Below are 13,341 nucleotides of genomic sequence, written 5' to 3'. Positions count from 1 at the left end.
CCCAATGATCACATCTGCAGTTTGTCACAATTGTAGATGGAAATTGGAACCAGCAGAGATTGTGTAACAAACTGAGGGACAGGATTGACAAATGACTAAAGGAATATATTAAGATATGGAAAGACTAGTGGACTATATTAAGATGTAGAAAGACTAGATGACAATATTAAGATATGGATAGTCTAGAGGACTATATTAAGATGTAGAAAGACTAGAGAACTATATTAAGATATGGATAGTCTAGAGGACTATATTAATATATGGAAAGACTAGTGGACTATATTAAGATATAGAAAGACTAGTGGACTATATTAAGATGTAGAAAGACTAGAGAACTATATTAAGATATGGATAGTCTAGAGGACTATATTAATATATGGAAAGACAAGTGGACTATACTAAGACATGGAAAGAATCGTGGACTATATTAATATATGGAAAGACTAGTGGACTATATTACGATGTAGAAAGACTAGTGGACTTTTTTAAGATATGGAAAAGACTAGTGGACTATATTAAGATGTAGAAAGACTAGTGGACTATATTAAGATATGGAAAGAATCGTGGACTATATTAATATATGGAAAGACTCGTGGACTATATTAAGATGTAGAAAGACTAGTGGACTATATTAATATATGGAAAGACTAGTGGACTATATTAAGATGTAGAAAGACTAGTGGACTATTTTAAGATATGGAAAAGACTAGTGGACTATATTAAGATATGTAAAGAATAGAGGACTATATAAAGATATGGAAAGACTAGTGGAATATATTAAGACATGGAAAGACTTGTGGACTTTATTAAGATGTAGAAAGACTAGAGAACTATATTAATATGTTGAAAGACTTGTGGGCGATATTAAGTTATGGAAAGACTGGTGGAGTATTTTAAGATGTAGAAATGCTATTGGACTTTATTAAGATACTGAAAGACTAGTGGACTATATTAAGATGTGGAAAGAATAGAGAACTATATTAACATATGGAAAGACAAGTGGACTATATTGTGATGTTGAAATACTAGTGGACTATATTAAGATATGGAAAGACTAGTGAACCATTTTAAGATGTTGAAAGACTAGAGGAATATTATTAATATATGGAAGGCCTCGTGGACTATATTAATATATGGAAAGACTAGTGGACTATATTACTATTTGGAAAGACTAGTGGACTATATTAAGATATGGAAAGACTAGTGGACTATATTAAGATATGGAAAGAATAATGGACTATAAAATATATGGAAAGACTAGTGGACTATATTAAGATGTGGAAAGACCAGAGGACTATATTAAGATGTAGAAACAATAGAGGACTATTTTCAGATATTGAAAAACTAGAGGACTATTTTAAGATGAAGAAAGGCTAGAGGACTATATTAAGATATGGAAAAACTAGAGGACTATATTAATATATGGAAAAACTAGAGGACTATATTAAGAAGTAGAAAGACTAGAGGAATATTTTAAGATGTTGAAAGACTAGAGGACTATATTAAGATATGGAAAAACTAGAGGACTATATTAAGAAGTAGAAAGACTAGAGGAATATTTTAAGATGTTGAAAGACTAGAGGACTATATTAAGATGTAGAAACACTAGAGGACTATTTTAAGATATGGAAAAACTAGAGGACTATATTAAGATGTAGAAAGACCAGAGGACTATTTTAAGATGTTGAAAGACTATAGGAATATATTAAGATGTAGAAACACTAGAGGACTATTTTAAGATATGGAAAGTCTACTGGCCTATATTAAGATGTAGAAAGACCAGAGGACTATTTTAAGATGTTGAAAGACTATAGGAATATTATTAAGATATGGAAAGACTAGTGGACTATATTAACATGTGGAATGACTAGCGGCCTATATTAATTAAGATGTAGAAAGATTAGTGGACATATTAAAATGTAGAAAGACTAATGGACTATATTAGGATGTAGGAATACTAGATGACTATATTAAGATGTAGAAAGTCCAGAGGACTATATTAAGATATGTAAAGACTGGTGGACTTTATTAAGATATGGAAAGACTAGTGGACTATTTTAAGATATGGAAAGACTAGAGGACTATATTAAGATATGGAAAGACTAGAGGACTATATTAAGATTTAGGAAGACTGGAGGACTCTATTAAGATTTAGAAAGACTGGAGGACTCTAAGATTTAGAAAGACTGGAGGACTCTTAAGATTTAGAAAGACTGGAGGACTCTATTAAGATTTAGAAAGACTGGAGGACTATATTAAGATGTTGGAATACTAGAGGACTATATTAAGATGTAGAACGACTAGAGGACTATTTTAAGATATGGAAAGACTAGAGTACTATATTACGATTTAGAATGAATGGTGGACTATATTAAGATGTGGAAAGATTAGTGGACTATATTAACATGTAGAAAGTCTAGAGGTCTATATTAAGATGTGGAAAGACTTGTTGACTATTTTAAGTTATGTTAAGACTAGTGGACTATATTACGATGTAGAAAGACTAGTGGACTATTTACAGATGTAGAAAGACTAGTGGACTACATTAAGATATGGAAGACTAGTGGACTATATTAAGATGTTGGATTACTAAAGGACTATATTAAGATGCAGAACGACTAGAGGACTATTTTAGGATATGGAAAGACTAGAATACTATATTAAGATGTCGAAAGACTAGTCGACTATATTTAGATATGTAAAGTCTTGTGGACTATTTAAAAAAAAAAAAAAAAATCATTTCACCATTATTTAAACAGGTAGGCAAGTTGAGAACAAGTTGTCATTTACAATTGTGTCACGATCGTCATATTGTAGAAGAGAGGAGGACCAAGGCGCAGCGTGATAACAATACATCTTCTTTATTTAACGAAGACGAACACGAAACGAACACTGACAAACTATACAAAAACAACAAACGACCGTGAAGCTATATAATGAAAGTGCAGACACAAGCAACTAACGTAAAGACATAGACATAGACAATCACCCACAAACTACCTAATGACTATGGCTGCCTAAATATGGCTCCCAATCAGAGACAACGATAGACAGCTGTCTCTAATTGAGAACCAATCTAGGAAACCATAGACATACAAACACCTAGACTGAACACTGCCCCATAAACATACAAAAAAACCTAGACAATACAAAACACATACATCCCCCATGTCACACCCTGACCTAACTAAAATAATAAAGAAAACAAAGATAACTAAGTCCAGGGTGTGACAAATTGCGACCTGGCCAAGATAAAGCAAAGCAGTTCAACACATACAACAACACAGAGTTACACATGGAATAAAACAAACATACAGTCAATAATACAGTAGAAAAAATAAGTATATACAATGTGAGCAAATGAAGTGAGATAAGGGAGGTAAAGGCAAAAAAGGCCATGGTGGCGAAGTAAATACAATATAGCAAGTAAAACACTGGAATGGTAGATTTGCAGTAGAAGAATGTGCAAAGTAAAGATATAAATAATGGGGTGCAAAGGAGCAAAATAAATAAATAAATAAATACAATAGGGGGAGAGGTAGTTGTTTGGGCTAAATTATAGATGGGCTATGTACAGGTGCAGTAATCTGTGAGCTGCTCTGACAGCTGGTGCTTAAAGCTGGTGAGGGAGATAAGTGTTTCCAGTTTCAGGGATTTTTGTAGTTCATTCCAGTCATTGGCAGCAGAGAACTGGAAGGAGAGGCAGCCAAATGAAGAATTGGTTTTGGGGGTGACCAGAGAGATATACCTGCTGGAGCGCGTGCTACAGGTGGGTGCTGCTATGGTGACCAGAGAGCTGAGATAAGGGGGGACTTTACCTAGCAGGGTCTTGTAGATTACCTGGAGCCAGTGGGTTTGGCGACAAGTATGAAGCGAGGGCCAGCCAACGAGAGCGTACAGGTCGCAGTGGTGGGTAGTATATGGGGCTTTGATGACAAAACAGATGGCACTGTGATAGACTGCATCCAATTTATTGAGTAGGGTATTGGAGGCTATTTTGTAAATGACATCGCTGAAGTCGAGGATCGGTAGGATGGTCAGTTTTACGAGGGTATGTTTGGCAGCATGAGTGAAGGATGCTTTGTTGTGAAATAGGAAGCCAATTCTAGATTTAACTTTGGATTGGAGATGTTTGATGATAGTCTGGAAGGAGAGTTTACAGTCTAACCAGGCACATAGAATATGTGGACAACTACAAATACCTAAGTCAGAACCGTCCAGAGTAGTGATGTTGGACGGGCGGGCAGGTGCAGGCAGCGATCGGTTTAAGAGCATGCATTTAGTTTTACTTGTATTTAAGAGCAATTGGAGGCCACGGAAGGAGAGTTGTATGGCATTGAAGCACTTCTGGAGGGTTGTTAACACAGTATCCAAAGAAGTGCCAAAAGTATACAGAATGGTGTCGTCTGCGTAGAGGTGGATCAGAGACTCACCAGCAGCAAGAGCGACATCATTGATGTATACAGAGAAGAGAGTCGGTCCAAGAATTGAATCCTGTGGCACCCCCATAGAGACTGCCAGAGGCCCGGACAACAGGCCCTCCGATTTGACACACTGAACTCTATCAGAGAAGTAGTTGGTGAACCAGGCGAAGCAATCATTTGAGAAACCAAGGCTATCGAGTCTGCCGATGAGGATGTGGTGATTGACAGAGTCGAAAGCCTTGGCCAGGTCAATGAATATGGCTGCACAGTATTGTTTCTTATCGATGGCGGTTAGGATATCGTTTAGGACCTTGAGCGTGGCAGAGGTGCACCCATGACCAGCTCTGAAACCAGATTGCATAGCGGAGAAGGTATGGTGGGATTCGAAATGGTCGGTAATCTGTTTATTGACTTGGCTTTCAAAGACCTTAGAAAGGCAGGGTAGGATAGATATAGGTCTGTAGCAGTTTGGGTCAAGAGTGTCCCCCCCTTTGAAGAGGGGGATGACTGCAGCTGCTTTCCAATCTTTGGGAATGTCAGACGACATGAAAGAGAGGTTGAACAGGCTAGTAATAGGGGTTGCAACAATTTCGGCAGATCATTTTAGAAAGAAAGGGTCCAGATTGTCTAGCCCGGCTGATTTGTAGGGGTCCAGATTTTGCAGCTCTTTCAGAACATCAGCTGACTGGATTTGGGAGAAGGAGAAATGGGGAAGGCTTGGGCGAGTTGCTGTGGGGGGTGCAGTGCTGTTGACCGGGGTAGGGGTAGCCAGGTGGAAAGCATGGCCAGCCGTAGAAAAATGCTTATTGAAATTCTCAATTATAGTGGATTTATCGGTGGTGACAGTGTTTCCTGTCCTCAGTGCAGTGGGCAGCTGGGAGGAGGTGTTCTTATTCTCCATGGACTTTACAGTGTCCCAGAACTTTTTTGAGTTTCTGTTGCAGGAAGCAAAATGTCTGCTTGAAAAAGCTAGCCTTGGCTTTTCTAACTGCCAGTATATTGGTTTCTAGCTTCCCTGAAAAGTTGCATATCACGGGGCTGTTCGATGCTAATGCAGATCGCCATAGGATGTTTTTGTGTTGGTTAAGGGCAGTCAGGTCTGGAGAGAACCAAGGGCTATATCTGTTCCTGGTTCTACATTTCTTGAATGGGGCATGCTTATTTAAGATGGTGAGGAAGGCATTTAAAAAAAAAAAAACAGGTATCCTCTACTGACGGGATGAGATCAATATCCTTCCAGGATACCCCGGCCAGGTCGATTAGAAAGGCCTGCTCGCTGAAGTATTTCAGGGAGCGTTTGACAGTGATGAGTGGAGGTCGTTTGACCGCTGACCCATTACGGATGCAGGCAATGAGGCAGTGATCGCTGAGATCTTGGTTGAAAACAACAGAGGTGTATTTAGAGGGCAAGTTGGTTAGGATGATATCTATGAGGGTGCCCGTGTTTACGGCTTTGGGGTGGTACCTGGTAGGTTCATTGATCATTTGTGTGAGATTGAGGACATCAAGCTTAGATTGTAGGATGGCTGGGGTGTTAAGCATGTTCCAGTTTAGGTTGCCTAGCTGCACGAGCTCTGAAGATAGATCAGGGGCAATCAGTTCACATATGGTGTCCAGAGCACAGCTGGCGGCTAAGGGTGGTCTATAGCAGGCGGCAACGGTGAGAGACTTGTTTTTAGAGAGGTGGATTTTTAAAAGTAGAAGTTCAAATTGCTTGGGTACAGACCTGGATAGTAGGACAGAACTCTGCAGGCTATCTTTGCAGTAGATTGCAACACCGCCCCCTTTGGCCGTTCAATCTTGTCTGAAAATATTGTAGTTAGGTCTTCCTAAGCCAGGATTCAGACATGGCTAGAACATGCGGGTTGGCAGTGTGTGCTAAAGCAGTGAATAAAACAAACTTAGGGAGGAGGCTTCTAATGTTAATGCATGAAACCAAGGCTATTACGGTTACAGAAGTCATCAAAAGAGAGCGCCTGGGGAATAGGAGTGGAGCTAGGCACTGCAGGGCCTGGATTCACCTCTACATCGCCAGAGGAACAGAGGAGGAGTAGGATAAGGGTACGGCTAAAAGCTATGAGAATTGTTCGTCTAGAACGTCCGGAACAGAGAGTAAAAGGAGGTTTCTGAGGGCGATAAAATAGCTTCAAGGTATAATGTACAGACAAAGGTATGGTAGGATGTGAATACAGTGGAGGTAAACCTAGGTATTGAGTGATGATGAGAGAGATATTGTCTCTAGAAACATCATTGAAACCAGGTGATGTCATCGCATGTGTGGGTGGTGGAACTGAAAGGTTGGATAAGGTATAATGAGCAGGGCTAGAGGCTTTACAGTGAAATAAGCCAATAAACACTAACCAGAACAGCAATGGACAAGGCATATTGACATTAAGGAGAGGCATGCTTAGTCGAGTGATCATAAGGGTCCAGTGAGTAGTGAGGTTGTTTGGGGTAACGGCGATTCAGGCGGCGATTCAGACAGCTAGCTGAGCCATCGGCAAGCTAGCATAGGATGGAAGTCTGATTTTAGCCACCTCGTACGTTTCCGACGGTAGATTAGTGGGGTTCCGTGTGGTAGAGGGGATCAATCCAATTGGCAAAATAGATATAGTTATAGTGACCCAAGAAAAATTGTCCGATAGATAGACCTATTCAGATAGCAGCCGATAAGACAGCTAACGATTAGCGGGCCGCAGATGGGCGTTCAGGTAACGTCGCGACGGAGGGGCCAGTTGGATAACTCCCTCGGGCAGATAACGTCGGTAGTCCACTTGTGAAGGCCCGGTGGGGCTCCGCATCGGCAGTAAAACGGGTCCGGATAGGTAATTGTAGCCCAGGAGTGGCTGATGGAATTCTTCAGCTGGCTAGCTCTGGAATAATTGACGTAAGCCAATAGTTACACGGATAGCAGCTAGCTAGCTGCGAGATCCAGGTGTAAATGTCCAGAGCTTGCGGTTGAAATCCGGGGATATGGAGAGAAAAAAAGGTCCAGTATGTTCTGGTCTGAGTCGCGTTGTACAAACTGGCGATAGCTTTTCGAGCAAAGGGTAGTTGATGACCACAAACCGTGGTTAGCTGAATACGAACGTAAACTGGCTAGCTTCTGGCTAGCTTCTGTCTAGCTTCTGGCTAGCTTCTATTGTACTTTTTTTTATAATGGTGAGGCGGATTGCAGGAGAGTGTTTTGAAGTTGAGTTTTTGGAAAAGAAAATATATAAAAGATATGCGAAGAAAGATGTAAATATATATATACATGGGACACGACAAGACGAGGACAAAGGACGTCTGACTGCTATGCCATCTTGGGACTATATTAAGAAGTTGAGATACTGGAGAACTATATTAAGATGTAGAAAGACTAGAGAACTATATTAAGATATGGAAAGACTTGTGGACTATATTAAAAACTTCTTATGGCTGAGATCCCGTTAACGGGATGACAACAGCCAGTGAAAGTGCAGGGCGCCAAATTCAAACAACAGAAATGTCATAATAAAAATTCATCAAACATACAAGTATTATACACCATTTTAAAGATAAACTTGTTGTTAATCCCAACGGTGTCCAATTTCAAAAAGGCTTTACGACGTAGGCATACCATGCGATTATGTTAGGTCAGCGCCAAGTCACAGAAAAACACAGCCATTTTTCCAGCCAAAGAGAGCAGTCACAAAAAGCAGAAATAGAGATAAAATTAATCACTAACCTTTGATGATCTTCATCAGATGACATTCATAGGACTTCATGTTACACAATACATGTATGTTTTGTTTCGACAAAGTTCATATTTATATCCAAAAATCTCAGTTTACATTGGCGTGTTATGTTCAGTAATGTTTTGCTTCCAAAACATCCGGTGATTTTGCAGAGAGCCACATCAATTTACAGAAATAATCATAATAAACATTGATAAATGATACAAGTGTTATGCATGGAATTATAGATAAACTTCTCCTTAATGTAACCGCTGTGACAGATTTCAAAAAAGCTTTACGGAAAAAGCACACCATGCAATAATCTGAGTACAGCGCTCAGAGACCAAAACAAGCCATAAAGATACCCGCCATGTTGTGGAGTCAACAGAAGTCAGAAATAGCATTATAAATATTCACTTACCTTTGATGATCTTCATCAGAATGCACTCCCAGGAATCCCAGTTCCACAATAAATGTTTGATTTGTTCCATAAAATCCAATATTTATGTCCAAATACCTCCTTTTTGTTCGCGCGTTTAGTTCACAAATCCAAATTCACGAGGCGCAGGCCAGACAAAGTCAAAAAGTTCCATTACAGTTCGTAGAAACATGTCAAACGATGTATAGAATCAATCGATAGGATGTTTTTATCATAAATCTTCAATAATGTTTCAACCGGAGAATTCCTTTGTCTTTAGAAAGGAAAAGGAACGCAGCTAACTCACGGGTGTGCGCCTGACTGAGCTCATGGCAATCTGCCAGACCTCTTAGTCAATCAGCTCTTATTCTCTCCCTCTTCACAGTAGAAGCCTGAAACAAGGTTCTAAAGACTGTTGACATCTAGTGGAAGCCTTAGGAACTGCAATATGACACCATAGACACTGTATATTGGATAGGCAAAGACTTGAAAACCTACAAACCTCAGATTTCCCACTTCCTGGTTGATTTTTTTCATATGAGTTCTGTTATACTCACAGACATCATTCAAACAGTTTTAGAAACTTTAGAGTGTTTTCTATCCAAATCTACTAATAATATGCATATCTTTGCTTCTGGGCCTGAGTAACAGGTAGTTTACTCTGGGCACCTTATTCATCCAAGCTACTCAATACTGCCCCCAGCCATAAGAAGTTAAGATTTAGAATGAATGGTAGAATATATTAAGATATGGAAAGACTAGTGGAATATATTCAGATGTAGAAAGACTAGAGGACTATATTAAGATATGGAAAGACTAGTGTACTATATTAAGATATGGAAAGATGCTAAATCATTCTCTGCATAGTTATAAAGAAGTTGAGACACAGACACAGTCTTGAGACTTGGGTCTCTTTTGTTGCTGAGCTCAATGATTATATCCTATATGTGTTTTCCCATTTGTGTACACTCACTGTCTTCAACACAGGTGATTGTTGCTGGTCCTGAGAGAAATAACACAAAGAAACAATACATTATTCAAGAGTGTTGGGTTCAGGGTTGGGGTCCTTTCCATTCTTCAGCACAGGTGATTGGTGCTGGTCCTGAGAGAAATAACACAAAGAAACAATACATTATTCAGGAGTGTTGGGTTCAGGGTTGGGGTCCTTACCATTCCAGTCAATTCAGGAAGTACACTGAAATTCTAATTCTAACTATCTTCAGAACTTTTCAATAAGAAACATTTAGAAATGTTATTTGGTCTACCTTCAATTCACTGGAATTGAAACTGAATTGACCCAACGATGTTTGATATAAACTTTCTACCTGTAGCCAATAGCTCATCTGACCTAAGACCTCTCCACCTGACCTGACTTCTCTTCCTGTCAAGGAACAGTTCGGAGCGGCGTAAGGAGAGGTCTCGTGATGCGGCACGCTGTCGTCGTAGTAAGGAGACGGAGGTGTTTTACGAGCTGGCCAATCAGCTGCCCCTCCCAGACAGCGTCAGCTCCCACCTGGACAAAGCCTCCATCATGAGACTGGCCATCAGCTTCCTGCGCACCCGCAAGGTCATCGGTTCAGGTCAGCACTATACCATGCACACATACTGTACATGAAGACACACACATAGAAACACACACACAAAATGCGTGGGTCAGGTGTTAGTTCGCCCGCACCCACTCACAACTGCTAATAACCCGTCAGCCGGACTATATGTGATAGATTAACCCGCAAATATAAAATAATACAGTTCCCTTTTTTTCTCTTGAACAATTATTGCATTTTTTTTCCCGCTTTCACGATGATATCCAGTCTCCTAAAAAAAAATATTAGTTTGATCCTCGTTACTTTGACCTTCACCCTTACAAGGCATTGGGTGAACTCTGGAACATGATTCCCATCACAATTGCAGCATTGTGCATCCTCTTCAACACTGATATTCCTTCTGCAAATACTTGACACGTGGCCATTTATGATATTGTAGTGGTTTTTGTACATATGCTTGGACCGCATATTTCATATACTGTACCCAGCTTTACATGGGTCAGGAGAGACTCAACATCAACAGTACAGAAAGCCTTTTCTCCTTCTTTCCAGTCACAGTACGGGTTAATCGACGTGCCCCAGCTATTCCCGGCATGTTGTCCATAAAACGTGAGTCCTCCATATCAACGCCAGAGATGGCATCTTTCTTTGGGGCCCAAATCTGAAAATCATAACTTTAGTACTTTCAAAGTTTTTAAAGCCACAGAGCTTTCTCCTTTTGCTTTTTCCATACTCATGTAATCACCAAAATCAAATCAAATCAAATTGTATTAGTCACATACACATGGTTAGCAGATGTTGTTGCGAGTGTAGCAAAATGCTTGTGCTTCTAGTTCCGACAGTGTAGCAATATCTAACAAGTGTCGTAGCGTTGACTACCATTAAATGCGAAGACTGTATATTATCAAATCAGTTATCTATGTGTAATTTAATTACGCAATTAAACTAATCATGTAACTTTAATTAACTAGGAAGTCGGGGCACCATGGAAAATATTGTTTATAAAGTGTCAATTTCCCGAATATAACTCTTCAGATATTTTCATATCTTATCAAAACAGTCGCTTATTAATGAATTTTACCTCATCAGTGTCATTACTGAATATCGCAAACCCTTGGATATCTGCACGAACCCTAGCATAGAGTCGTGAATCAGCGATATACAAATTGGCTTAATAATTGTTTTACTAACTAACTTAATCAATCACAGATTTACATAAACACACACACACACATTAGGTCATACATTGGTTACTACATGAAACAAAGAAAAAGTCCCTGGCGGACAAAAACGATATGACGGCTTGGTAGACAAAGGAAAGGGGGTGGGGGCAGCTTAAGAGCAGGAAACTCAGAGTGGATTAAAGTACATACAGTTGACTACACTACACTCATGGAAATGCCTATAATTTGAACATGAACAACCACTCATTCGAAAATACATTTCAATTTACATATTTACGAGTGTATGCCTTTGTTGTCCCTCTCTGTGGTCGCCGGTCCGTCTGCTGGATAGTCAGTCGACAGAAAGCCTCTGGTTTGTCCACCAGAGATATGTCTGTCTGAGGTGTAGGTTGTTATACTGTATACTTCAGAGTACCATTCGGAAATGTTCTTAGTTTACCAGACTAAAGTATTTAAACAGCTGCAGCCTGAATAACTGTTCTCTAGATTGTAGATGTATTAGCCATTTCAACGTGGGGACCTTGTCTCCACGTTCTCTGGTCTAGTTCTTTTGTAGAGTCGCCAACCATTCCAACATGTAGCGACAGCTCCATATTTTCTGGTCTAATGTAATTTTTGTCACGGGTGTTTGTCACGGGAGTATAACTCTGTGGAAGAAGGGGCGGTTCCATGATTCCTGCTGTGATGTCTGGGCTCACAGGGGTGTGACCACTGACTAGTTAAAACTTTATATCAAAACAAGTATCTCGTTTAGAAGGCCAACATCACATTACATTTTATAACAAATAGTGTCATATTCAATCATATATTTTAAACCATCAGATGCAAACCCCATAATTGAAAAGTGTACACAAGCAAAGACACAGTAATGTGTGTTTCCTGTCCTTCAGAAGATCACCAAATGAAACAAATTCGACAGGATTGTTCTTTAAATACCCACGGACAATTTCCACATTCTCAAAAAATAGAAATATTGTTTCATTCTCCAATTTTGGGGATTAGAAGTTTTGGGCAAGAAGAACGTGTTTGTTCTCCATATGCTCTCTCCCTCAATACTCCATGGCAGGGAAGAGAGTTTCTACCTGGAATTTATGACCATTGTAAAACCTGTGGTGAGAGGGAGAGAAGAGGGAGCACAAAAGGGCCACGTCGTGACACAAGTAATCTAACAATTCCACAACAACTACCTAATACACACAAATCTAAGTAAAAGGATGGAATAAGAATATGTACATATAAGTATATGGATGAGCAATGACCGACCGGCATAGGCAAGACGAAACAGATGGTATAAAATACAGTATATACATATGGGATGAGTAATGCTAGATATGTAAACATCATTATTAAAGTGGCGTTAATAAAGTGACTAGTGATCCATTTGTTAGAGTGGCTAATTTCAGGTCTGTATGTAGGCAGCAGCATCTCTGTGTTGCTGTTTAACAGACCATGATACCGCTCCTGGTCACTCTGACCAACTCCACCTTTCCCAATTTGACCTTCACCACCTTTGTAACCACAAACTGGTCTTCCGAATACACATCCTTATTCATAAAACATACTCCAACCAGAAACTGCTGTTGATTTCCAACATTAGATATTTTTGTTTCATTCTTCTTTATTACCATCATCCAGTCATTCTTACTAACTTCACTCATGCCAACAGAATCAAACATTGCATCCCCTTTCGTCATTACACGACCTGCCACCACCAGGCAAGATTCAAGTTCATCCATCCACATTCCATATTCCTCTATTCCGAAAACCTTTATCCTTCTCGTCCTCTCGTTGTAGCTAGCTAGCGTCTCTATTCCGTCCGGCATTGTTCCCAAATGACGCGGTCCAAAAACAACCTCTTGTCGACCTCCATCCATTTTGTTTCCCAAAAATCTTCAACCTATAAAACTACATTACCCCATGCTCCTGGACGCAACCATGCTCCTGGACACAACCATGCTCCTGGACACAACCATGCTCCTGGACACAACAATGGTCCTGGACACAACCATGGTCCTGGACACAACCATGGTCCTGGACACAACCATGCTCCTGGACACAACCATGCTCCTGGAC

The 13,341-nt window shown here is 39.9% G+C and overlaps 1 protein-coding gene across 1 annotated transcript in view; it reads left to right on the top strand.

The window, feature by feature from the left end:
- Positions 1-13,341, top strand: part of LOC120046868 (endothelial PAS domain-containing protein 1-like) — a 95,004-nt gene that overhangs the window by 29,209 nt on the left and 52,454 nt on the right. Inside the window, exon 2 of the mRNA XM_038992443.1 lies at positions 9,930-10,120. Coding sequence (XP_038848371.1) covers positions 9,930-10,120 — 191 coding nt within the window. The remainder of the gene's footprint in view (positions 1-9,929; positions 10,121-13,341) is intronic.

The sequence above is a fragment of the Salvelinus namaycush genome, chromosome 4 (assembly GCF_016432855.1).
Source record: "Salvelinus namaycush isolate Seneca chromosome 4, SaNama_1.0, whole genome shotgun sequence".
Classification (NCBI taxonomy): domain Eukaryota; kingdom Metazoa; phylum Chordata; class Actinopteri; order Salmoniformes; family Salmonidae; genus Salvelinus; species Salvelinus namaycush.
The sequence above is the reverse complement of the archived record's forward strand: the minus strand, read 5'-3'. Positions and strand labels throughout refer to the sequence as shown.